Source organism: Pygocentrus nattereri, chromosome 18 (genome assembly GCF_015220715.1).
Source record: "Pygocentrus nattereri isolate fPygNat1 chromosome 18, fPygNat1.pri, whole genome shotgun sequence".
In the NCBI taxonomy this organism is placed as follows: Eukaryota; Metazoa; Chordata; class Actinopteri; order Characiformes; family Serrasalmidae; genus Pygocentrus; species Pygocentrus nattereri.
In genome coordinates this window covers 29,781,681-29,808,551 of record NC_051228.1, presented here as the reverse complement: position 1 = coordinate 29,808,551, position 26,871 = coordinate 29,781,681, and the positions used below count along the sequence as shown (strand labels likewise).

The 26,871-nt window shown below is 37.6% G+C and overlaps 1 protein-coding gene across 30 annotated transcripts in view; it reads left to right on the top strand.

The window, feature by feature from the left end:
- The window catches only part of dlg2 (discs, large homolog 2 (Drosophila)), a 355,760-nt gene that overhangs the window by 308,298 nt on the left and 20,591 nt on the right, over window positions 1-26,871 (top strand). For all 30 annotated transcript variants that reach the window (XM_017692671.2, XM_017692676.2, XM_017692665.2 and 27 more), the window contains one exon: window positions 13,609-13,723. In XM_017692671.2, coding sequence (XP_017548160.1) covers window positions 13,609-13,723 — 115 coding nt within the window. The remainder of the gene's footprint in view (window positions 1-13,608; window positions 13,724-26,871) is intronic.

Here is a 26,871-nt window from a genome sequence, read left to right as displayed (position 1 = left end):
TCTGGATATTTGAATAGATATTTGAATAAAGCTGGTCAAAATGCCCAGTCCTGCTTTTAGCATGCATGCTTAATTCTTCAGTAGCTACCCATTCCTTTGTACATGGTTCCCTTATTAGGCGTAAAAGCTCAATTGGTTGGGTGCAGAGTACATGCTTAGCACTGTAATTTCTCTGCATATGAAGTCTAGTTCTAATATGGCTATTTATTTTGCTGGAACTGATTCCCTTTAAAGTGTAGGGATTGACTCTATGAGAGGCGAAACCTGTTAAGGGCTGCAGTTTGTTTAGGTGCTGAGCTTGCACTTTTAGCAGCGACCCAGTGGGACTGCTGAGCTAGTCAATGTATACAACACAGAAAAGTTCTAACTTTTGTCCCTCTTAACTGCAGTGATAAGACTGCCCCTGGTCCACCTGAGCAAATTAGAAATCAAACCACAATAGTTAGGTTGGACGTACTCAAATGATCTTTGGGAAGAAATTTCAGAGCAAACATCACTGGCTGTGTGTACACATAACATACACACGTATGTTACAGCCCACAGACATAAGTGCCAAAAACATCCAAACCAGAGCTTTCAAATGTCACTTATGCCTATATTCTGGTCTGAGATGAGGAGTATTAACTGTATGTGTAATATAGTTTTAGTAGTTTTTTGCAATTTCTATTGGCCTGTTAGTCATTCAAACATTCTGATTGAACAAAGGTTAGCATTTTCTGTGGCCCTGTCTTAAAGTGAGTTTAATTTTATCACTTATAAGACTTAAGCTATGTCATACAATTATCATTATGTGACTGTGAAATACACCAAGCTACAAGGTCTGATGGCATGGTCCCTTAGGAGAATTTTTTACTAGTCCCAAAATGTCTGTTCATCACAGACCTTTAGAGTAGCAGCAGGCAGAAAATGTATCAACAAATTGCTATCTGGTCAAACTGGCACATAGCAAATCTGTCTCTGTAGCTTATATTAAAAACAATGCTAATATTACTTAAATACTATATCCATTCACTTGCAACAGGCACAGATCAAGCAGAAGTCAAGTAATGCTATCTCTTTTATCTTAGATAAACTGCAAAATCCTAAATGTATAATTCAGATTTACAGATTATAGATCAGTTCGGTCTCAGTTGAGGCAATCAGAAAGAGTGTGATTTTGATTTGTATGTGTTTTATAAGCTAGGTGACAGAATTTCATAGTCATAGTGACAAATATTTTCTCAGATAAATTAAATATATTCTCACTTTTACTTGAAAGCTTACATAACTATCCCTCACTTTCTTCTCCCTCTCACTGTATTTATTAAAATGTTTTATTAAACTCAGATTTAGCCAAACTCAAGGAAATGAAAGATCAACCTTTTTTAACTAGTAAATGATCGTCTCTTCTGGCACAGCTGAATAATGAAAGAGAGAAGTCAAAGATTTTATACTAGTTAATTGCATTTATTTTAGGAAGAGAGGGTAAGTCCATGGCCTAGTGATGGAATAAATGTAATAGTTTATGTAGGTTTATGTGGCTGTCACTTAGCCTTACAAACACTGCACCCCAATAAAGTGTTACCAAAAGCTGAGTGAAAAAATAGGATTTGAAATTATAGCAACAGCATCGAAGTATGAGTTAGTTATAAGTTATAAAGGTACATATGAAAAGGTAGCAAGTGCCTTTTTAGCTACATCGTAGTTAAATTGTATGTGCGCAGATCTAGAGGGGCAAACCACCATTTCACTGATGCAAAAAGGGAGTCAGGAAGCAACAGACTAATATATGAGAGAGAGAGGGAGGCTCATTGACTTAATTGGAGGAGAGTAGAGGAAGCTAAGCAATGAGGGGGAAAAAGATACAGGAAGGGCGCTATAACTGGTCGAGAGACAGGTATGACATTACTGAGAAGGAAAGACAGATGGCATGGTTAGATAAGCAGCTGAGTTCACCATTTTTGTCTCACATCATCTGCAGAAAGCACATTCACACCTGATTTTATCTAGTGCTCTCATTCACAGCACACTTCCTGAATCCTGCTGCGGACCCACTGTCAGTCGCTCTGTGGCTGTGTTTTTCTCTATGTCTCAATCTTCTTCCTCTGTCTGGCACACAAAATACCTGTGTAGGTGAGCGCAGGGCACAAACTGATCTGGTGTAAAATGTAACATGGATATTAAATGTAGCTAAAGCAGCACCATGCAAGTTTTTTTGTCAAAATTAACAGAAGTAATGTAAAAGAAGAAAAAAACACTCTAAAATATGGTGTACATGTACTGCTGTGAGTCACCCTGTAAAGCCTCACTTAAAAGTCAGAGTTTCGCAGCGGATTTCACAGGAATTTCTCAGGCCAAAACATGCGTCTTTATGCATTAATATCATATACACAGGCTCAGAGAGAAGGTCTGGCTCAGTGTTTAGGTCTTAATTGCAAAAACAACATTAAACAAATGAAGATATGATGACAACAGCAGATAATTCACCTATACCCCTGAACAGCACATCCTTCACCAGGTTTTACCTGAGTTCTCTATGAAAACTCTTTTAACATGCTTGCAAATGTTGCAGATCTGCTCAACTGTGTCTAAAGCAGAGCCCATGATATAAAATGTTCCACATTACACATTTCCACCAGAGAGGTCTCAAATCCCCAAACATTACATAGTGCAGCTTTAAACAGGTTCAAGTTAAACATGCTTTTAGTCATATTCTTGTACTCCCATTACAAATAATCTGTGAATTTTGATAGCAAGTAGACAGGTATTTACCCTGCAAACACTTTTTACACCATAAAAGTAACTTTTTCATCCTCATTTTTTAAAATAACTGAATTATGTTTCTCACAGAATTCCCATCTGTATTATTTTAATCACTCTCTTGGTGGCTGGATTTTATCACCATTTTGAAGCATTTAAATAACCCACAGCAGGAGTTAGCCAGACCAAAGTACAGTCTCTACACGACAGGGTTAGTTTTAATACAGCCTTACAATTAAGCCTTCTACAGTAAAAGAGAAAATGAGAGAAATACACATCCCTCCACATACGTCCAAAGCAAGGCAAGTTCTTATGCATTATAGATGAACAGTCAGAAAAAAAGGAATATTACAGGTGCATTTTTTCATTAAGGTACAAACAATTTCAACCTAAAATTTTATTACACACTTCTATAACCCAGTAATAGCTCAGCCAGTTTATATAGAAGTCCCTGTATTTACTGAATAATAAGCTTAGTATATAATAAGCCTCGGATTTTAAAGGGTTAATGTATCCTCAGTTACATGGTTTTAAGGTCTAGTTGTTTTCTTAAATAGGTTTTTTTTTATCAGGGAAAGGTAAATATTTATACCTTTTCCTAACTTAATTTTAAAATAGAAAAATAAAATACAAAGCCCGCAGTCAATGCTACTTAAAATATATAATTCCAATGGAATACAGTACAATTATGTTTCATAACTATAGGTATTGAATATTAAGAGTACCAACCCAGAGACTGCTGAGCACCTTCTTTTTTGTAAATAAACTTGTAAATAAGTTTGTAAATAAACATATTTCAGTATTCAAAATTTACTTTAGACGAAAGCCTCTTACATGTTATAATTAAGAAATATTATTTCTGGAAATACCTGGAATAAGTCATGTGAGCATGTCATAAGCCTCCATTTTACGTAAATATATTCCATCTTTATTGCGCTGATATTAACTCTTCTACTTTATGGTGAAAAATACATTTGACACAACCTTTTTCACTTTTCATTAATCATATCTATGTTTGTGTGTATTTTAGTTGAAACAACATTGGACTTTTATTGTATTAATTGTGTTCTGCATTGCTCACTAGTCCTATGGTGTATGCTGTAATGTTTGCACTCACTCTACATTTGGCAGAATTGTTCATAAGCAACAGGTGCTGGTAATTATGTTTATTTTCATTTGTAGCGGAGATGTGTGGGTGGCTTGTATTAAAAAAACAAATTAAAATAATACATTTAAAGTTATCTAGCAAAAACAAAATGTGCTGACAGCTTTTGCATGTTTTTAACTGTTTTTTGCTTTCGAAGAGTATTTGTATCCTGAAAGTGTGAGTATTTGTTAGCAGTGGACAGAGAGAATATACAAAAGCACAGAAAATGTCCTCGCAAGCTGCCCTCCGCTGTCTGAGGTTTTTATTTGTGCTTTGAAAATTGTGAGGGGCTTTTGAGCTGGCATTTTCTAATGGAGATGCAGTGGAGCGAGGTTGTCATTGCTGGCATTTGGGCGTGTGTGTGAGTGTGTGCGCATGTACTCCTATTGGTATAGGAGTGTGTGAGGCAGAGTGGGGCTGCTGGAGGGGACGGCCTGACATCACTAGCATTTATACACTAACCCTGTCTGACAACTACAGCCTCCATAGCAGTACCTGGAGGAGTTTTCTAGCACACAAAAATGCACAGACAGACCCACAGTCAACAAAAACCTGAGACAAAGAGATTCCACTCATATGAATATCATAACACAGGGTTTCCAACATGCTCTAATAAAATCCTGTATAGTGTGATGACTGCACAGACGACATGATTACGCTCTGACAGCTGCTGTCTACACAGACATGTCATTTCCCTCACACACGCCTGGATGGATTACTTGCTCTGATTGGGATATTTAGAATCAGAGGAGATTTTGTGTGCCTGTGTGTGTGTGTGTGTGTGTGTGTGTGTGTGTGTGTGTGTGTGTGTGTGTGTGTGTGTCTGTAGAGTGGATGTTGAGGTCATTTAACATGCAAAAATTCAAAAACTATGAATTAATGATATATTTAATATTTGACTGTTATAGAATTCTGCTTTCTCTCTAATGCAGTCTTACAATGCTGCTCCATTTAATTTCTCCTTGTGTTATGGTGAGAATTGGTCAGGGACCAGTTTCACAATATCATGTAGAATTGTAGTCCAGGACAGCAAAGTTCGTGTGGAGATTAATGTGAACTAAGCCTGTTAGACAAATCTGAAATTGGGATGTGCCCCACTTTGAAATTGGTACCTATATTTTAGCTTGTTTACAAATTTCCTCTCACAGTTTCTTTGTATTTCAAATGTGCATAAATAGATAGTAGTAAGTAAATGTTGAATAAAACTGTAATAGTCAATACAAATATGCAGTATGTATTTTTAATATCTAGTAAAAACAGCCATTAAGTACAAATTATTAATTTGATATTTCTGAGGTGATTAGCTATGAGGTAATCCACTTGCATAAATCAAAAAAAAAAAGAGAGAGAGAGAATATGGAACCATGCAAGACCTGGTAGACCACCAAAACTATCATCTATATCATATAAATAGTACTTAAAGCTTTCGTCTTTGAGAGATTGAATGAAATCCAGCTGCATTCTTGCTTCAGATTTTTAAAAAAAACCCAGAATTGTGATGTTTTAGTCAGTGTTTTGACCAGGAAATACTGCCTAAGTAGAAGCAAGTTCTCTTGCAGTATATGCATGAGACCTTGTCAGAGGATACCTGATTACATTCTTATGGAATAAACAATTACATACACTTGTGTTATCCATTAATATTAGAGCAGCTCCTTCATTCTTACATGAACATAATAGTCATACTCTACTATATGTGTGAATACTGAATGTGAACTGTCAGCTCTGCAACAGCAATCATGATCTTTCAGCTCCAGAGCTGGATTAATCCTATCGTTAGCACATGTTGTAAAATCTCTCATCACAGGCTTCCTTAAACCAGCTGGCGCTCCTAAGTTGGAATTCAAAACTAAGCTTAACAAAGTTGAAACGCATGTATCCAGAAAATTCCATCTGGTGTATGTTATCTTTCTCCACAAGTGACAGCAGTTCCAGCAGAGGAGAGCATTGTGTAATTGTAATGTAGATTTAATAATCAAACCAGTAACTCATAATATACTCATTCTATGCAAAGCCTATGGCAGAAATAATAAGGAGTTAATGCCAGACAGTTCGAGTTATACAATATCAAGGAAATAATGTGGGACAGTTACCACTAGTGCATAGAGAGCTGCAGCAATGCAGTCTCCAAATGACTATTACATGCATGAAAACTTGGACAACTTTGTTAAAAAGTCTCATACTCTTCTAATGTTATAGAGTAGAAATCTGTAGGATATAACTGAGAACACAGCAGATCATCCAAAACCACTCTAGTGTTCTTAGTAGAGACACATGAGGATTGAACAATGAGAGTGTCAATATCAAGGCTGAGGTTCATATAAAAAAGATGTCAGAGAGAGTGTCTTATTTTCTGTAATACATGAAAAACAGAAGGAGAATGGTATTTCATCTTAGTAGGGGCAAGAAAAGCCTTGTGAACTAGTTTAGTATTCATAGAGAATGTGAGTGGACCGAGAATTGCCTGTTGAGGAGCTCCAGTCATATAAGATTTTGAGGGGATTAAAGTGACCTTCTGCAGACTACCTGGGATAATCGACTTCGAAAGATATGATGAGCGTTATGAGAGAGGACAGTTCCTGATGTCCACTTTTAAAATGTGTGATCCGAAGATTTACAATTTCAAATTTTGAAGACAGGGTCAAGCTATGTGAGGAAAGAATCCATGGAATTACTTTCAGGGTATGTGCATAGCTCCACTGACTAGACTAGTGGGTGTCCAATAGGTTTTTCTCCTGTAAACAGTATAGTATATGTGGGTTAGAAAAGCATGTTTTAATTTTTAACATTTTTTTTGAGTGAAACCTTTTGGTTTTGCTGTAATGTAATGTAAAAGAAAGAATGGGATAAGCAGTAACTGATACTTTACCAGGTTGCTTGGCAAGTTGGATATCCACCATTTTCTCCCAGCTATGCATAATATTGTTTTATTGGATTGGAGAACATCTGACAGCCAGGAGGTGGAATATGAAGGTGGTGACAGTTTTGAGACAAGAAGGCAGAGCCCATCTAGCGATGCTGAGAGTTGAGCTGAGGTTGGCAGCAGCAGAATCTGCTGGCAGTTCTGAAAGTGAGAACATCATGGAAAAGGTGCTCTGGAAAGGTGGAAATGTTCTAAGCAAGGTATAGAAAGTGGGCAAAACAGAGGAACTATGGGGAATTAAATGAAGAAATGCTCAAATATGTGCGGTGGGCTTAATGTGAGAGTGGTAGTGGTGGAGCTCTGGTTGGAGATGGTTCAGAGAATGTAGTCTGCTTTATGCATTTGTGACCAGGCGAGAATGACATTATTATGAGACGGTGGATGAAGCAGAATTCTCCAAGCAGAATCAGAGGTCCTCAGGGAACAAGCTGACAACAGAGTCAAGTCTTTGAAACAAACTGGAGGACAATTAAGAGCAATAATGTGGAACTGGAACATTTTGGATACAGTAACTGCATGAAATCAAATATAGAAATTTGAATTCTATTTAGGAAGGAGAGACAAAAAGCTTAAAAAATTCATCAGTAGGCATGTTCTCCTGTACAGCCAAAGGTCCTTAGTGCACAGATGAATGAGTAGGCTTGAGAAAGTGGAGAAGGTATTCTTTGGGGGTTTTCAAGTTCATATTTTTCAAGGGCTATTTACCAAAGAGATTGCCTGGTGGCATGAGTAGTGATAAAATGAACCTCTTGAAAGGTTGACTTGATGTTCCACCATCAAAGCACCAGTTTCACCATTTTGCACTTGAAAAGGTCGAGGAAGATGGGAAGATGACATGTGGAGATCAGCCAAAACCATGGCGATGAGAGTGAAAGCATATAAGCAAATTAGCATAAGTCAGATGAAACAGACGAGCAGACTGCTGTGGAGTTCTTCTTATTGTTCTTTCTTATTGAAGTGAATGCACTCTGAATCGATATGCAGTGCATAGACCCATTTATTCCTAAATGTGTAAAATCGCTGATATGCAGTTAGGAGAAAAAGCCATATCCAGCAGCAGCAGCAGCAGAAATAGCTCTGCAGTGTAGCATGTAAGACTCTTAATTGGTTGTGGGAACCAGACATGAGGCCCAGGCTGCCATTCTACACTTTAGTCCATCAGAAATTTAGTCCTTTCAATAAGGACAGCATCAAAGAAACTATGACAAAACTTGAAGGATTAGAAAAATTGATGAAATTATCAGAGAATCTCTTCTGCTTCTGACTGCTGATTGTTATCTAGGCTGAATGTAAATCATGTAGAAGATTCTTGCTGACTTTGTCTGACTCATAGGATAAGCAATGTTTACGACGCAGGGTTTGTTTATATGTTTTTGCCCCAATTTTAAGAAACTCCCTGAAAACATTTCAGTGTTTTCTGTGTCAGGATTTGCTTTTGGGGTTTGTTTATATTTTGAAGCGAGCAAAGCAATCCAGGGCAGATTAAACGAGCACACATGACGCCCAGAAAGAAATCAACCGCTCCTTTTGATCTCAGAGAGTTTGTGAGGAAAGAAAAACGTGCGCGGCTTAAACGCGCGTTACAGTGTTGTAGCCTGTAGTCGATTGTTGTTTTGGGAGAGAGAGAGACGGAGAGCAGGAATGGGAGCAAGGGAAAGCAAGAGGGAGGAGAGAGAATCATAGTGTGGCATGCTCTGCGTGTGTGTGTGTGTGTGTGTGTGTCTATGGGTGCGTATGGGGAGCGGCCAATACCTCACACTCTGCAGACACTGAGCATCTCACTAAACTGAGCCACTCACATCCTCTTCTCTCCCTCATCGTTTCCTCTCATTCATGTGTTCATTCTGTCTCTCTCTCTCTCTCTTTCTCTCTCTCTTCCACTTCAATTCCTTTTCTTTATCCCTCACTCTCTTCCTCTTCTTCTCTATCTTCTCTCTCTCTCTCTCTCTCTCTCTCTCTCTCTCTCTCTCTCTCTCCCTCTCTCTCTCTCCCTCCCCATACACTCATTCCACGCAGCTTACTCCACGCTGCTCCAGTCTTTGTTCTTTGTTGTACTCGTCTATGCACAAGGGTGCATGTTTGTGAACTAGAGCTTTACTGAAGTGTGGGATTGTGAGGCGTGTAGTATCTTCAGGATCACAGCTGTGTGTGTTGGTCTGGACTCGGAGAGGTACGTGTGTACTCTGCTCTTGGCTCGCTCTGATTTCCTTGTGTCTGCATGTGTATGCTGTATACCCCCCATCATGTGGGAGGTAGCTGTACTGTATAGCAGTATCATGGTACAGTTCAACATCTCCTCCTCCACTGGTTTTGCTCGAGATTAGGTCACTGTGTGAAAGATCCATTTTTAGACTGATTCATATGGCTAAAACTCTGAACAGTGCTTTATTTTGGTGTGGTCTGGATTAAAGATTTGTGGGCTGGATTAAAGATTAAAGATTAAAGCTTGTTTCTGACAAATTACTTATACAGACCAGCCGAATAAAGCAGTTTTTTTTCTTTTTCTTTTTTTTTTTTTTTTGCAAATTCACTTTCTTTGAGCAATACCATTTTTTGGTTCCCTTAATAACCATATTTGAAAATGAGAAGTGTAGATTTGAAGTGTCTTTTAAGGGTTTAAAGGACCATCATATTTTGTAAATGTTTATACACCCTTCAAAATAAATGTGCTGCACATGGTTCTTTGAGCAGTGCTGTAAAATAGATTTTTTTTTTTTTTAAACGTTTCAGGGCATGGTTCTTTGGACAAGATGGAGTTGTTTGGAGAGTTGTGTGAGTCTGAAGAAGTGTCCTTTTTAAAGTTTAAATAACTTAATAGTATTGAAACTTTACATTACGTGAAAGCTCTTCACAGTCACAGATTTCAGCATTTTTTAGAGAGAGTATACCAATTTAAAGGTTCTTTACAGGAACATTTACATTATATGAGGGCCCTTTATATCTTAAAGAAGTTCTCCACACTCTATGAACTTCTATAAAGCTAAACCCTTTTTGGCACCTTTGTTTTTTAAGATTGTGAAGATTGTAAAGAGTTTAACTTTGTTTCAGTCTTTATAATCTCCAACTTTATAGGAGGAGCAAAAACAGTTTTACTTTAACGTAGGCTAATATGAAGAGATTTTATTCCAGGTGAGTTTTGACAGTTTCTGGCTGTCCTTCAGAATGAAGTGTTCACATAATGAAGGGGTAACTAGAGTTTTTGTAAAAATAAATAAATTAGTAAACAATAAGTCCTCATTGTAAGTCTCTCAGTCTGTTCCTAAAGTCCTTCACCTTCACTGCTGTAGTGTGTTTTATTTATTAATTTTTTTTGTGGAGCAAACTGCTGCCTGCGCTGCTGGTCTGAGGGTAAACAAACTGCCGCTGCATGCGTGTTGGTGTGTGAGAAAGACAGGGAGTGAGTGCAAAGGACCATACTTGTGCATGTAGAAGAATGTTTTTGCATGCAGATGTAGCAGCACGTTTGTGTAGATGAAAGATGATGAGCTTCTGTGTTTCAGCAGGCTGAGCGGATCCAGCGCTAGAAAGCAATGAAGCACTTGCCATGTCATTCTGAGTCAGTTTTCTCTAGAGCTCAGGAAACTGATCGACTGGGTGCACCATCACCTACTCAAATGCGACTTCTAAAACTCCTTTCAGAGAGTTTTTGTCTGCTTATGACATTTGGTTTTATGTACCAGTCATAATTCATTTTTACATGAGCACTTTCCAGCCTCTTTTCTTCATTTAGCGAGGCTGATATGTGTAAATATATGTGCAGTTTTATGTAAAGTTTAGGTGTCTCTAGTAAAATGGGATGCTTTGTTGATTTTCTAAATGAAAATAAGTGAACACATCCTCTGGAGAGATCACACTTCTGCACATTTTAATAATAATTACTGTTTATTTGCTAAATTAAACAGCTTTAACATATCTAAAATGTGGCTTGTGCAAATGATATTCCACGTTTTATCATCCAATGTCAAATAAAATAAAAGTGTGCACCATTTGCAGTGAAAGTGTGTAAAATTATTTTCACTTAGAAAATCAACAAAAACAGGCTTTGACCAGCGGTGTTCACACTTTTGCACATGACTGTATATATGCCTTTAAGGATGTTATATGTAAACAATCCCTGTGCTCATTGGCTGCCCTCTATTGTAGCTCATTCAAAAAGCAGACCAGGCTGAAACACTCCTTACGACTTCATCATGAATGAGCGGGGCTGTAGATTGTAGGTTTGGATAAATTTCAATGTCTTTTGTGACACCATAAAAGCAACTATCTTAAAATGAGCCGTTTTGCAGCTTAGTTTCCATATATGTACTGTGTGGACTGGGGAGTGAATGAGTGAATGTGTTTACTGGTTGATGCAGGTTATATATGTGCAGCGATATATATATCAAGCTTCATAGGAAAATTGTCTTTTTTTTTTTACACCATTTAATATTTTATAAAAAAAATTATGTATTTAGGTCAGGTAGCCATTCTGAAAACCAGATATTTTAATTATTTAGTTGCATAAACATATTTTTACTTCTATCATAAATCTGTCATTTTGAAGATGCAAGATTTTCTTATGACAGCAGTGATGTCACTGGCCTTTGTGTTCTGGTATTTCTGGATTATCTTGAGCAATGGTCAGCTCTCTGCTCACCTGGGGCTGTATTTGGCTGGTGATCTGGATGGATATGACCTTCAGTATGGGTATCTGCTGCAGGCTTGTCCTTGCTGTTAACTGCCATCGTGTTCTGAAGGTCAGCGGTATGAAGCACTGAGGCAGGGAGTCTCTGTATGACTCTACTGCACCACACATCCCTTTTTCACAGAAGCTCTCAAACTGTGGCTCTTGAGTTCTAGAACTGTCAGCTAGTGCTTATTATAACTCACCATATGTCTTATTTGAAGAGCAGCATTCTCGGAACTGGCATACACTACAGTTCAGTGGTTTGGAATCAGTATTTTCCATGAGATAAAAACTATTTTGTAGTAGACATATATAAAATTGTAATTCCCAACAGCTTTATAAGTTTGTATAATTTGTAGGAAGAAAAAACGAAATTTCAGATGCTTCCAGAAGGATGGAGAGATGCAAATCCAAGCTGCCATCCACAATGAAGTTATGATAAAATTCAATCTCAAAGCTGAAACCCTCACAAGAAATATATATTGACCATAAGTAGATACACTTTATAAGTAATTATGCAGTGGAGGGGAGATTTATAACATGGTGTAAGTTGTATGACCCCTATTTTTTTAACCATTGTTATAGAGATGAAATCACTACTATGCACATCCACTCCCTACTGAACAGAGAAGTTTGAAGAAAAATCCAAAATGAGGATCTGATTTTAAGAAAATACATTTTCACATCTAGATTATTGCTTGGATAACAGAGATCAGTCTCTCTGTTTTGTCAAGTTTAATATACTTAAGTTTCAGTTGAATGCAAAAGTTTGAACACACAGTCAAATTACATGGTTTGTTGATTTTCTAAGTGATAGTAAGTTCCACATCCTCTACAGGACACAAATAAAAATATGAACCGAAATACGGATGACATTTTTCTGGAAATTTCTGTGCACAATTCTGTTTTATTTGCTTTTTTTATTTGCATATTTGTGCATTTCCTAAAAGCATTGTTAAACGACTACCATAGTTAAATGATAGAGAGACTATCATTTCTTATATGAACCTACTTAAGTCAATGAAAATTTGACTTAACATACATGCATACACAGTGGTATATGTTAAAAATGTTTTAATATCCACTAGTAGGTTCAGTATCAATATTTAAGAAAAATAAAGGGAAACAAATTTTCTTTACAAATGTAACTGTAAACTTGCTGTTTGTAACAGATAAATATGGCTGTTAGGCTGTTATATATAAATGTTTGAAAGGTATAGAACAAATAACCACTACAGTAGAGTGGAAAGTGTTAGTTATAAGAGTTATTAATAATCAGTGATTCTGAGGTTTTTAATTGTAGTGTGTGTGACAAGCTTAGTTCCATTATACATTCAATTACAGACAGTCGTGTGCAAAAGTTTGAACATCCCTGGTCAAATCACACTCTATACTTGCAGTCTGCAAGAGTTAGTTAAGTTCCACTTTTTCACATTTGACAGTAGCTCTGTCGCTTCACAGCAAGAAAGGTCTGAATTCGATTCCCTGACTGGGGCACCAGAGGTCCTTTCTGTGTGTAGCTTGTATGTTCTCCTTGTGTCTGCATAGGTTTCCTTCAGGTGGTCCGGTTTCCCCACAGTCCACAGTCAGGCACCCCCAGTGACCCAGAAGCATAGGCTTCTTAGAATGAATAGTTGAATTAATGAATGTAATTTGACCAGGGGAACTTAAACTTTTGGTCAAAACTGCTTTAACCTCTTTTTTTTTTAAAACCATGATGCAACCTTACTTTGTCCTGTATCTGTAGTGAAAGCTAGTGTAAAACAATTCTCTCATTCTCTGTCTCTCGTTCTGTCTCTCTCACTCTGTCTGACCGTATTGGTATGGTAGTTTGACCTTGGAGGGTGAGGGAGTAGTACAGTGCTGCTCTCAGATCTCAGATTCAGTAAGGTCATGTGTATTGATGTCCTGTATTGATCCTCACAGGCGCCAGATCTTTGCAACACTGCACCTTAAAGGCCACACAGAAAGACCTCTTTGTCTTTCCTCTAGCTCCAAAGTAACGGTATACTTTTAATATGGGTGTTTAGCAGTACACACTGCCTGGAGTGATAGGACATTAGTTAAGATTATAAGGTTGCTTCTAGAGGTACTTATTAGTTAATTGTAATGTTTGTTTCTTCATGTTTACAGAGTACGGGCGCTTTGAGGCCAAAATTCATGACCTGAGAGAGCAGATGATGAACCACAGCATGAGCTCTGGATCAGGATCCCTCCGAACCAATCAGAAACGCTCCCTCTATGTCAGGTATGTATAAAAACACACATTTTATACTATGTCAGGATGAGGAGTCGTGTATAGTACTGTTTAAAAGTTTTGTGCACTAAAGCAAAGTATTTAAGACCACCTGGACAATAACTGATTTTTGCTTGGAAAGCACCATGTGACATTATAATAAATCTAGCATTGGATGACATAAATATACACAGGGGTAAACAAAACCACTGATCTGATATGTATTGATTCTTATTTTTTCTGGAGTGTTTCCTGGACAAATAAATGTTTGCTGTACAAATATTTCGGTAATAGTTCGGTATTGTATGTCTAAATACATATATATGTAACAATAATTTTTTTAACCCTAACCTTTATCTCAGGCACATAAAAGGTAGGAAACGAGCGCATGCTCACACACTCATACATAGTGACACATTTTATCAATCATATGCGCACACACTCCTTCTTTCAAACATACACCAGTCACTAAGGATGCAGGTCACATGTGCTGCATGCTTCAGTCTGCCCTTTGTAATCCAGGCAGCTGAATCAATATCCTCCCATATTACAAAAACACACTCGCAGACCACATTTTACAATACAGATCACTGCAGTGGTTGGCGTCTCATTAGAAATGACTTGGAATTTGAACTTTAATAGGTAATCAATTAGGCTGCTTTAAAAATGTCACACATTAACAGCAGTTAACAGAATGTTTTTGTTGTTGTTTTTTTTTTCTTTTTATTGCTGTAAAGTTGTTTTTTGGAGATACAAGGAGATACAACAGCAACTATAGAATAGTAAGCAATTTAATAAGGAATATATATATTCAGTAACAAATGCAAATGAAATGTTTATTTTACCCAGACTGCACTGTATGTAAAATCTAGCAGAAACTGCACCAGCTATAAGAATATGGCTCAACTGGAGTGATAAATAGCTCTGTCAGTACTCTCACACACATACACACAAACACACACACTTGCTTCTTCAGCCACTGTAGCACTGTACTCCTGCTGTAGGTGAAGGATAAATGTGCTATAGCTCAGTACCCTGCTGATGTATAGGTGGCGGGAGAGAGAAGAGAATAAGAGAGAGAGAGAGAGACAGGAAGAGCTGAGCTTGGTAAAAGCAGGTCCCACAGGGCCTCATTTACTTACTCAACAGCAGCAACCTGGTGTCTCTATTGCTCTGATAGCAGAACATGGCTATAGATCACCTTACAGCCGCATACAAGGCATTTAGAGTCCCCACTCTTTCTCCACATTCAGGATCCAGATATGCTCCCTGAATTACATGCAGTGGCATGTTTGGACCCAGTGGGCTCAGGCACACCCAGTTATATCATTGGCAAACCCAAAATGACAGCTCAAAGTAAATGTCAGTATCAAAAATTTTTAAGTAAAAAACAAAAACACAAATGAAAAGGTCTTTGCTAAATATATGACATATTTTTGACATTGACTAAATAAATATAAGTGATTTATTTATTTAAATAATTGAACAAACAAAACCCAGCTACAGTTTGCCAAACTAAATCTAATAACATGTCTCATCACGATAGTACAAGATGTGTGAGTTTACTGAGTACTGCATTAGCAGCGATGCTGTCAGCATTTTGAAGATAGATGTGAGGAGGACCAGTACATGGATTCAGGGGTTGGAAGCATATGAACACTACTAGTTTTAAACACTAAAGCTGTGGAGCACAACACATAGCATTAGACAAACAGAGTCACTACAGTTATCCAACTCTGAACATCGAAGACTTTAATGCTAGAAATCAAAAAGTTCTAAAGTTATGTTGGTCATTATTGCTATTGTGTGCAAAGCAATAGATATGAGTTCATGAATAAAGTTCTCTGTGTTATGGTTTACTAGCAAGCTACAATTTTGTCAAGTCCATCCTAAACTGCTGCCAATTAGATCACCAAACATTCTGTTCAATGCAGCTTTAACTCTCAACTAAATCATAAACCTGGCTCTGAACCTAACCATAAACTTTAAGTCATTCGTCATTATCACTGATGATAGCGAAACATGGTGTTATTTGATGTTAATTATTTTTCATTCATAATTTGAAGCAAACAGGAAACTTAACTTTCATTTCATATCTCATTTGAGTTTGTTAGTAGAGTAGGAGATATTTCATTATGATCTTATCATATTTGTAATTAGCTTATGTAACAATATAAATTTAATTAGCTGTTATTTACTGTATAATTACATTAGTGATTACATACATGCTTTTAGATAGTATAACGTTGACAAAGCAACTTCTTTGGGTCAAACCTAACCTTTAACACAAGCCAATACCTTTTTTCTGATTTAATTTAGATGGCATAGTTTCTTTAAAAGATGTACATCTGTGATAACCTACAAAAGGACCAGAGAAACTGTTTCTGTCTCATACTGTGCGGATATAGGCTATTGTGCAGAGATTGTGTTCTTCACGAATGTGTAAATACACTCAGACACACACAAATTTGCGTTCTGTTTTCACTTGGAAGCTCAGGAGTTGATGAATATAAAGCACCTCAAATGGTTTTCTCTGTTATCTTGAGGCTCACCAAGGGATTTCAATTTAAAACTCAATGCATCCATGATGTTCTTCTCTCCTCCTCTTTATCTTTCAGACATATATACACACACAATGAGAGATTTCATTTAAAAACTCAGGCCATGCGTAATGTCATGTACCCAGTGACACAAGCACATTGTTGAATTAGACAGTTGTACTGATTTCTGTTAGTGTGTGTGTGTGTGTGTGTGTGTGTGTGTGTGTGTGTGTGTGTGTGTGTGTGTGTGTGTGTGTGTGTGTGTGTGTGTGTGTGTTTGCTAACATGCTTCACTGCTAATGCACTCTGTTTATCATTTCAAAAACCTATCCTTAATAGCAGCTTTTGCCTGAGCATTTCCACATTACCATAGCAACAGCAGTAAAGCGCCACCCTGCCTGCTGCTGTGAGATAGGCAGAGCGAGAGCTGCATTGGAGGCTGTGTGTAATGTTGCAGCTAAGGCAGTGTTTCAGCTGCTGTCAGCAGGGACAAATCTGCCATGGTCTGCTCTGACTGAGAGGAGCAGGAGGCTGCCCATGCAGCTGTATCTGTACACCAGCCTTACTATACCACACTTGTGTTTTTACATAGTATTAAAATGAAATTGCACAGATTTTTTAATATTTTCTTATCATTGAGATAAGTGGTTTGATGTGATCTGATACAACAGAGTGGTGGGATGTAAAATGGTTCACTGCTTAGAAACTTGGATTTCCATAGAATGGTGGTAAATGGAACCAGGGGTCACATTGTTTACAAACACAAACATAACCTTTTCATTAACTATCCAGAATGAGGAGTCAACCTATGTGTATCTTCTGAGTTTTTCTATCTAATGCTATAATAGTAAAATACATCTGAGAAAATCAAGTTTTCTTGGGGGAATATTTTGCCTTACAGCATCATGCATGTACCTCTTTACCATGAATGGATTAAAAAAAAAACATTTTAGGCCAAAATCTTTTGTCAGATATTTTATGAAACAATGTAGGTAGAGAAAGAGACAAATGATTAAACTGTTAAACATGATTAATTACGGCTGAACTATTTTATTTAAAAAAAAAAAAAGCTTACAAAAGCATTACTTGACTACAGTGCTTGTATATTGGGTTTAGCTCCATTCAGGGCTGCACAGTATGTTGTTCATTAAGCATTGTTGCGATATCAAGCTTTGCTATGCTGATGTCACAAAAGGCTGCCTCATGCAAATAAGTCACTAGCCCATCAATAAATGCAACTAAATGAAAACTGAAATGCAAAGTCAATACATAGTGGTTTAATTACAATGTGGTGTTGTTCATATTGTGCAGCTCTAGGCCATCTGTTCATGTTGCTTTGCTGCACAAGAAGGACCCAAAATAGCAAGCTGACAAGAAAACTGACCACAAGGACCTTTGACCATCTGGTTTATCAAGACGAGTTTTGATGAACTTTATCAAAGGTTTGAAACAAGCTTGAAGAAAGTTCTGTAACACACCTTTGTTACTGTTTGTGTGCCTGTGATAGAGACTCTGCCCAAATTGTGCATTTAAACCATCTGAGCCAACACATGGTTTCAGCTCCTTATACACAGATTCTCCTGAGGCCACACATATACATTAAATCAATAACATTCACAGAGATTTACTGCTTTCTTTCAGTGAATGGCTTTTTAGGTTTTAGTCTATGCAATCTCTCTAATCAATGTCCTTTTTGTCTGAAAGGAAATAAGTGTTTCATGTGCAAACTACAGACTGTTGTAGCAATAAGTGAAGCTGAGTGGGGATCATAAAGGCAAGCCTCTCTGTTTGTAAAAGGGCATTCTAAGTAATACACAGTTTAATGGTGGCTTATGTAAACAGTGATAGTGCGCTTGTACACATTTTTCCTGTGACTGCTTAAGACTGTTCCTCCTCATACAGGTAGACTTCCTGTCAGTAGTTCCTTTATACAGGCCCCTGTTTAAAACTACACAACAGGCTTCAACAAACACATAAGGATATCTCTCACATTAGTCTACTCCTAGACTTTTCCTCGTTTTGCTGGATTAATCATACTTCACTGATGAATGAGCACACAAAAGTCCAGTCTAGTTGGAATTATTTTTTGTTTTTATTGAGTTTATTTGATACATTAAATTATTAAATACATTAAATACATTAAACATACAAAGTAATACCCCAGAGCATCTAGTAACCCTTTGAGGTCAATGCAAAAAGTGTCCATTTCTGCTGTTAAATCTGTTCTCAATGCTTTCTCAAAGCTTATTTTCTCAATGCTTTTGAGAAACATATTCTAACAGATGAAAATGTATAGGTTTTTGTTTAGTTTGCCTCACAAAACAAAATCAGTTGCACTTTATTGCTACTGTGATTAAACAAAACAATATTAAGCTATTACTGCACAATTATACAATGCATGTAGCAAGCCCTGTGCATCCTTTCTGCAGAGATATAAAACACAGTAGGACACAGAAAACAACAATTCTACATGCATATACTTTTCACTGTGGCCAAGGTGAATATGCCGGCACTGACAGCTGATTTAAATGAGTTTAAGGAGAAACTGCCAAATTCTTAGAATATATTGCCAGCGAGACGCTAGGTTCAATAGGGCCAACGGGTGTATGTCCTTGTATTTTTTCTGGGAGGTCCTCTTATGACATTTTTGTGGTTTTATTTATTAATTTTTACATTACCATTATCTAATCTCTTTTTTCCTCTTACAGTTAAGCACACTGTTGTTGTTACTGACTGATATATGTAAATTATCTCACCTCTGACTGGTCGCCCTATATTGTGCCACATTCAAAAGTAGTCTGGGTGGAAACTACAGCTGCTAACCTGCTGTAGAATGAATAAATGGCGTATATCAGGGTGTTTTTTTTTTTTGTTTGTTTGTTTTTTGACATCACAAAAACAGTGATTTAAAGTGGGTTGTTTATGCAATTTAATTCCCCTATATGGACTGCATGGCCTGGGGGTGGTGAACTGTTTACTACATCAAACACGCCTATTCAGAAAAACGTCCCAAAATTTGTTTTTCCGTGATACAGACCCTTTAACACTGTAAGACACATCTTAAGTGATTGGTATTGTAAAGACAAGTAAGTGACTTATTCAGTCATATAGGTGTAGATGAATGAGTGCAAATATATAGCATTTGGTTCTCTTTTGTTGCTCTTGGCTACTGTACTGTGTTACAGTCAGACAGCATCACATTCACCCTGGTGGGCTGAGAATTTGGCAACCTGCAAAAAAGCAGATTTATCCTTATGGGCTGAGAAGCTTTCAACACAGTGAAACAGATTTGATTAAATTAACTGGCAACCCGCACCATTCTTTAGCTATGCTATAGGCATTTCATGGTTACCATGCCAACGCACTTGTAAGGCAATGGCAGTGAGCCTACTTCCTGAATGTCTGTCCATGTGTGACTTTGCTCTTTATGCATCATGATGATGTGGCATTAGCAGGCTGTAGAGGCCTTGATGTGAACAGTATTGTGCATCCCTCAGACCTGCTCCCATCGACATGATTCATCAGGGGAATTAACACCATACATTAGAAACAGAAAGAGCTTAAAGTATAACATTCAGAATACGTCTTAACACCATTGGCATAGATCAATATGAAGAAACCGTTTTCATGTATGTGCTACATGTGCAGTATTGAATTGTCAGGGGGATTCTTGTTCCACAATGCAGACAGGGTCTGTTACACATTCATGAACCTGTTATGCATTGACCACTTTTGTGCTGTAAGGCCTGATATTGATCTCTCAAAAAACAGAGCAGCAGGGAAATTGTTTTCAGTTGAGGGAGATTAATCTTAAGTGTCACCACAATTGATATTGAATATCATTTTTTCTCATATTCTGGTATGCAATGATTTTTTTTCCATTGATGAGATATCCTTGGCTTTGGTTCCATTAAAAACATCAGAGAAGGTTTTGTACAGCCATACTTGTCATAATAATATAAACTGCTTGACAGAGCATTAATAAGTTCATACTTTTGTAAGTATGTGTTTATACTTATTTTTTTGGACCCGTTTGGTCCAGTCCAAAGCAGGAAATTAGAGTAGTTTGATAGCATCAACCAAACTTTCAGACCTGTTCTGAACTCTGGCATAACTGTGTTTGTGGGTTCTGTGGGCCTTGTTTTCTATATGTCTTGTTATATTTTAAAGCAATAATCCAATACTTCACAGAAAGCTGCATGTTACAGTGATTTTACCACAATTGAGGGGTGCTGTTAGGCCAACACAAAGCATAACACATGGCCTTGAATGTCTTAGAATTTTATAAAATGGCAACAAAAGTACAGACAGTTTTATGGAATACACACATTTTAAATAATTAATGAATAATAATCACCAAAAACACATATTTAATCAGCAAGCAACATTATAGTCAAAGATTATTACATGAATAGTACAGTTTTACTGTCATGCATTGATGCAGAATTCACTTATGAATGTATGACATTTTGAACACAGTTGCAGAATTTTATTATTTTCAATTAAAGAGATGACAAAATGCAACTACTGGTCAAACAGAATTTGTCTGATGGTTCCAAAAATCATCCTCTTATTATCCTTAGGAATAACAGGCTGTTTTTGTAATGACACCTTTATGCACGTTTAAGACTGATATATGTAAAAGTTCTCTCTTATGATTGGTTGCCCCATTTTGCATTTCAAAATCACAGAATCAGTTGTGAACATATAGATATAGAGGTTCACAACAGTCATGCTTCATTCTGTGTTTGGTCCCTATAGACATCAGTGGTTCATATGATGCTCTTACTTTGAACAAATCAGTTTTTTTGTGAACAGAGACCAACCTGCTTTCTTTGCACACCAGGGTTTGAATAGCAGCATCTTCACTTGTTCCAACAAATTACATTTACAGACCAATTTCACCATGATTCACTTGAGTCACACCGAACCAGACCAATGTGAACACACCCTGAGATGTTTATTTTTATCTGCGCTGGCTGTGATTATTGTACTTGCAAATGATGGAGGCTGTCTAAAAACATGAATTAGCAGCTATTTTTAGAGACAGTTTCTTGCAGTGTGTTTGTGTGTGTTTGTGTGATTGTGTTTCTATGGTTGTCAAATCTCAATATCTGCGTCATGGGCAAGATCTGAGTTGTCATGGCTGCGGAGAAAGTGGTGGCGTAGTTGATTTTTTTTTTCTGGGATCAGTATATTTGGGAGATGGAAGTGGACATGTTCACTGAAATCTCTCCTAACAGTGTCATCATACACTGCCCTACACTGTGATGCCTTGAATTTACTTGATTCAAATGTGTTCCAAATTTCCCCATGAATAAAATATTACATCACAACTATTGCAATAAAATAACCAAAAGACAAAATTGTATTGCTATAATATATATTATTCATATTGAATGGTGTACACATTCACATCAAGTAAAATCAATGCATCACTTTTTTCAGGAGCAGCTCCCAGTTTGCCTGACCCATTTGAATAGTCAGATGGATTTAAACGTCAGGCTGTGTTGGTGTGTGTGCCTGTGTGTGACGTCTTATATCCTCAAATACACTATGCAGACTGAGCTTAATGATAACCACAGCTGAACACTTTGATGAGGAGTAGAAAACGGCTGGCCTCGGGCTCCTAATAAAACCCGTTCTTCACTATATCCACTTCTTTGGTGTGTATTTGTGTGTGTGTGTGTGTGTGTGTGTGTGTGTGTGTGTGTGTGTGTGTGTGTGCGTGCGCGTGCGTGCGTGTGCGTGTGTGCGTGTGCACTCTGTGCCTGGGAGAATTGTCTGTGCTAATATAGTCAGGGCAGCTGGCAGACTCTGAAACAGCCATTTTCCTCTTTTTGTTTTCTATGTTTGTGTACGTGAGTTGTGTGACTGTTACAGGTCGTTCTGCCATTGCATTTTGTAGAAAGAGCTTGAAATGAGCTTAAAATAAGAAAAAATCACATTGTTTATATCTGTGTTTCTTCTGTGTTCTATCTGAAATTAACCCATGAAAAACATCAATATTTCTTCTTCTTGAATTTTATTTCAGCGAGTCATGTTGTGCATGAAATGTCAAAGCAGTTTTATTTTTATTATATGAAAATGATTGTCCTTTGTTAAAATTATTTAAAATCTGTAAATATAATTTACTTTTATAGCAAACCTTGTCCCAATATTCTTTTTGCTAGTCATTTACAGATTTACAGAAACATAAAATAAAAGTATTTTCAATTCACTAAAAATCCTGATGACCTTATATGTTGTAAAAAGACTGTCAATGGCAGCATTGCAGTACTGAAGTCCAGTCCCAGTCTCAGTAATGTAAAGTAATGGTCTCAGTCTTGTCTTGTTCTCAGGGTGAGGTGGACATCTAAGGTTATTGGAAGCTGAACTTTTTTATCATTGATGAACATCAGCAATATTTTATAACAATAAAACGGTCCTTTCTATAAATATTTTAAATGAAATCTGCTGATCATTTCCATGATGGCTTAACTGGGTAATATTTATTTGACAAACATCCCCAGACGGCAGACTGGGCTGTCATTAATACCACAGGAGAATGGATGTATATTCACTTGACTTTAGAAGGTGATTCAGAATAAGTTGCAATGTAAAATTGTACTAAGACTGAAATAAAATAATAATATTTAAAACTATATATTTTTAATAATGTATTTTACAAAATATATTTAAATATATTTAAAGTAGAATTATAATAAAGTAATTGTTTATTCATATAGATCATGTACAGTGGGGAAAAAAAAGTATTTAGTCAGTCACCAATTGTGCAAGTTCTCCCACTTAAAAATATGAGAGTGGCCTGTAATTGACATCACAGGTAGACCTCAACTATGAGACACAAAATGAGGAAAAAAATTCAGAAAATCACATTGTCTGATTTTTAAAGAATTTATTTGCAAATAATGGTGGAAAATAAGTATTTGGTCAATAACAAAAGTTCATCTGAATACTTTGTTATATATCCTATGTTGGCAATGACAGAGGTCAAACGTTTTCTGTAAGTCTTTACAAGAACACACCGTTGCTGGTATGTTGGCCCATTCCTCCATGCAGATCTGCTCTAGAGCAGTGATGTTTAGGGGCAACACGGACTTTCAACTCCCTCCAAAGGTTCTATATGGGGTTGAGATCTGGAGACTGGCTAGGCCACTTGGACCTTGAAATGCTTCTTACGGAGCCACTCCTTTGTTGCCTTGGAAGTGTGCTTGGGATCATTGTCATGCTGAAAGACCCAGCCACGTTTCATCTTCATCGCCCTTGTTGATGGAAGGAGGTTTGCACTCAAAATCTCACAATACATGCCCCATTCATTCTTTCATGTACACGGACCAGTCGTCCTGGTCCCTTTGCAGAGAAACAGCCCCAAAGCATGATGTTGCCACCCCTATGCTTCACAGTTGGTATGGTGTTCTTTGGATGCAACTCAGCATTCACTCTCCTCCAAACACGACGAGTTGTGTTTGTACCAAGCAGTTCTACTTTGGTTTCATCTGACCATATGACATTCTCCCAACACTCTTCCGGAACATCCAAATGCTCTCTTGCAAACTTCAGATGCGCCCGGATATGTACTGGCTTAAGCAGGGGGACACCTCTGGCACTGCAAGATCTGAGTCCCTGGTGGCTTAGTGTGTTACTGACAGTAGCCTTTGTAACGTTGGTCCCAGCTTTCTGCAGGTTATTCACTAGGTCCTCCCGTGTGGTTCTGGGATTTCTGCTCACCGTTCTTATGATCATTTTGACCCCACGGGCTGAGATCTTGCGTGGAGCCCCTGATCGAGGGAGATTAGCAGTGGTCTTGTAGGTCTTCCATTTTCTGATTATTGCTCCCACAGTAGATTTCTTCACACCAAGCTGTTTGCTTATTGCAAATTCAGTCTTCCCAGCCTGGTGCAGGTTTACAATCTTGTTTCTGGTGTCCTTCAACAGCTCTTTGGTCTTCACCATAGTGGAGTTTGGAGTGTGACAGTTTGAGGTTGTGGGCAGGTGTCTTTTATACAGATAACAAGGTCAAACAGGTGCCATTAATACAGGTAGAGTGGAGGACAGAGGAGCCTCTTAAAGAAGAAGTTACAGGTCTGTGACAGCCAGAAATCTTGCTTGTTTGTGGGTGACCAAATACTTATTTTCCACCATTGTTTGCAAATAAATTCTTTAAAAATCAGACAATGTGGTTTTCTGATTATTTTTTTTTCCCTCATTTTGTCTCTCATAGTTGAGGTCTACCGGTGATGTCAATTACAGGCCTCTCTCATGTTTTTAAGTGGGAGAACTTGCACAATTGGTGACTGACTAAATGCTTTTTTTCCCCACTGTATAACGCATAATGATGAATGTGCAATGAATTACAAATACATTTCAGGTTTCCCCCCCCTTCTTCTTAATATTTTTATATTCTGTAAAAATCTGAACCTGTCTCAGTCTTGACTCAGTCTCACCACTCCTGGTCTCAATCCCTACTCAGACGTGACTCCAACAAAGTCTTGATCTTGACTCAAACTCAGCATATTCAGGTCTTGGCCTTGACTTAGACCTTACTTCTGTTCTGACTTCCAAAAGTTGGAACAGCAGATAAAATGCAATCAAAAACAGAAAACAGTGATTTCTAAATACACTTTTACCAGTATTGGAACAAAAATAATATGAAGAATAGTATGTGTAATGTTTTTCTTTATCAGCTTCATTGTTTTTTGTAAATAACAAAAATTTTAATACATTTGCTACTGAAATGGTCAAAATGACCCATATTTGATCTGTTATGGCCTTTTACTTTCTTTTTGTTTGTGTGTACGTGTGAGTTCTTGGAAGGTGTAGTACTTTTGAAAATGCAAGAATGGTACATCATTAAATTAGGAAGTAATTTAGCAACAAAAAAAAAAAGTTAAGGAAAACCTGCCTCTCATTTACTTCTTTACTATATCAAATTTTGCAACCACTTCTTCATTCTTCAGTTTAGTCTGAAAATAGTTAAGTCAGAAAATTGAACTAATAAGCATCAAATAGACCGGCTATGTTAAACTTTAACTGTCAAAGTCTGACACCTCATGCGTACACAAGCTCCAGAAATACCATCAGCGTCTTTACATTTTGGTTTTGGCCTTTCTGCATTCAGCTTCCATTCAGAGCAGTCTGATAGACTGGTTCTCTATGATTCATATCCTGTATGTAGTTGATGAATCTGCCTGAGACGTTATTGGTTATTCTGCTGCTCTGGGTTCTCCTGCTCTAAATCTGTTTGAATGAAAGCGCAGAACTAGCATAGTAACAGCTCAGTGACTCACCAGCACCAGAAGGAGAAGAGCATAAAACTAGGTCTGGATTATACACATTGGACCAAACTGAATGCTGGACTTAGAACTTCAAGTTCCTTACAATTTCCCAACCTATCAAGAATCAAAATTGGCTTTGTTGTTTAATTAACCCTGTCTTACTTATTGTCAGTCTGAGACTTTGGCTTTATCCTGTTTAACTCATTAAAATCTACCCCCAGAGTAGTGGAAACACATGCATGGCCACATTGGACATAGCAAAATGTATCAACTTGTGGAGTTGGCACTTCCTCTGTGCTAGTGTGTTTTGTAAAGGTAAATGAAGCATGATGCTGTATTCATTTGTTGGATCCACTGCACTAGTTTCTGCACACATATCCAGATCAGAATTCAACAGCAAATTGGTGTTTTAACCCCTTAATGGCCAGGGTCCATCAGTAAGCCCCAAGTTTTATTACATACTTTTGTCACCTGACAGCAAGAAGGTCTTGGGTTTGATTCCCCATTAAAGATGCTAAATTGCCCCTAGGTGTGTGTGTGTGTGTGTGTGTGTGTGTGTGTGTGTGTGCGCGTGCGTGCGTGCGTGCGTGCGTGCGCGCGCGTGCGTGCGTGCGTGCGTGTGCGTGCGTGTGCGTGCATGAGAGAGAAAGAAAGAGAGAAAATATGTATATCTGCCCTGTGATGGACTGAACAAAAGAATGTTTTAAGGGGTTAATATATAAAAATGGTTGTCAGACTGCCTTAAAATTTTGAGTAACCTAGACTGGAAACATATCTAAAAAAAACACAAAGTCCATAAATTTTCTGCTTAGATTATTTTTTTTACATATTAAATAAATGTGACAACAGTACTGAGCACTCACGTCATTAAAGGAGAAGAGCATATATGCTTTTTTGTCTCTTCTTTAAAGGGTTAATTTGGTTATTGCTGCTTTTTCCAAGCCATCTGGTAACAGCCGTTTCATCCAAACGTTTTTATTCAAATAAGCATACTGTTAAGCTGTAATTCATGTTCTTATGTTTTTCACAAGTATTGTGGCATGACGTACAGATCTGGGATGTCCTAATTCACTGAAATGGCTATGTGGTGGATGGTATTATTCTGAGAATAGCAGTGGGTGTTGGGTTTCCGTGGAGATCTTGTTCCGGTTCCTTTCACTGTCTGGGACAGAACAGACAGAAGAGAGACGGGCCACCTCTTTGAGATGAGACCTCTTTGGGCCAGTATTTATAAGCCTCTCACAGCAGGAAATCAGCCGCAGCTGCCAGAAGGTTCTGTGTAATGAGTGTAATGGAAATTGTCATTTTTCCCAATTGCCAGTCGACCTTGTCTCTCTACAGT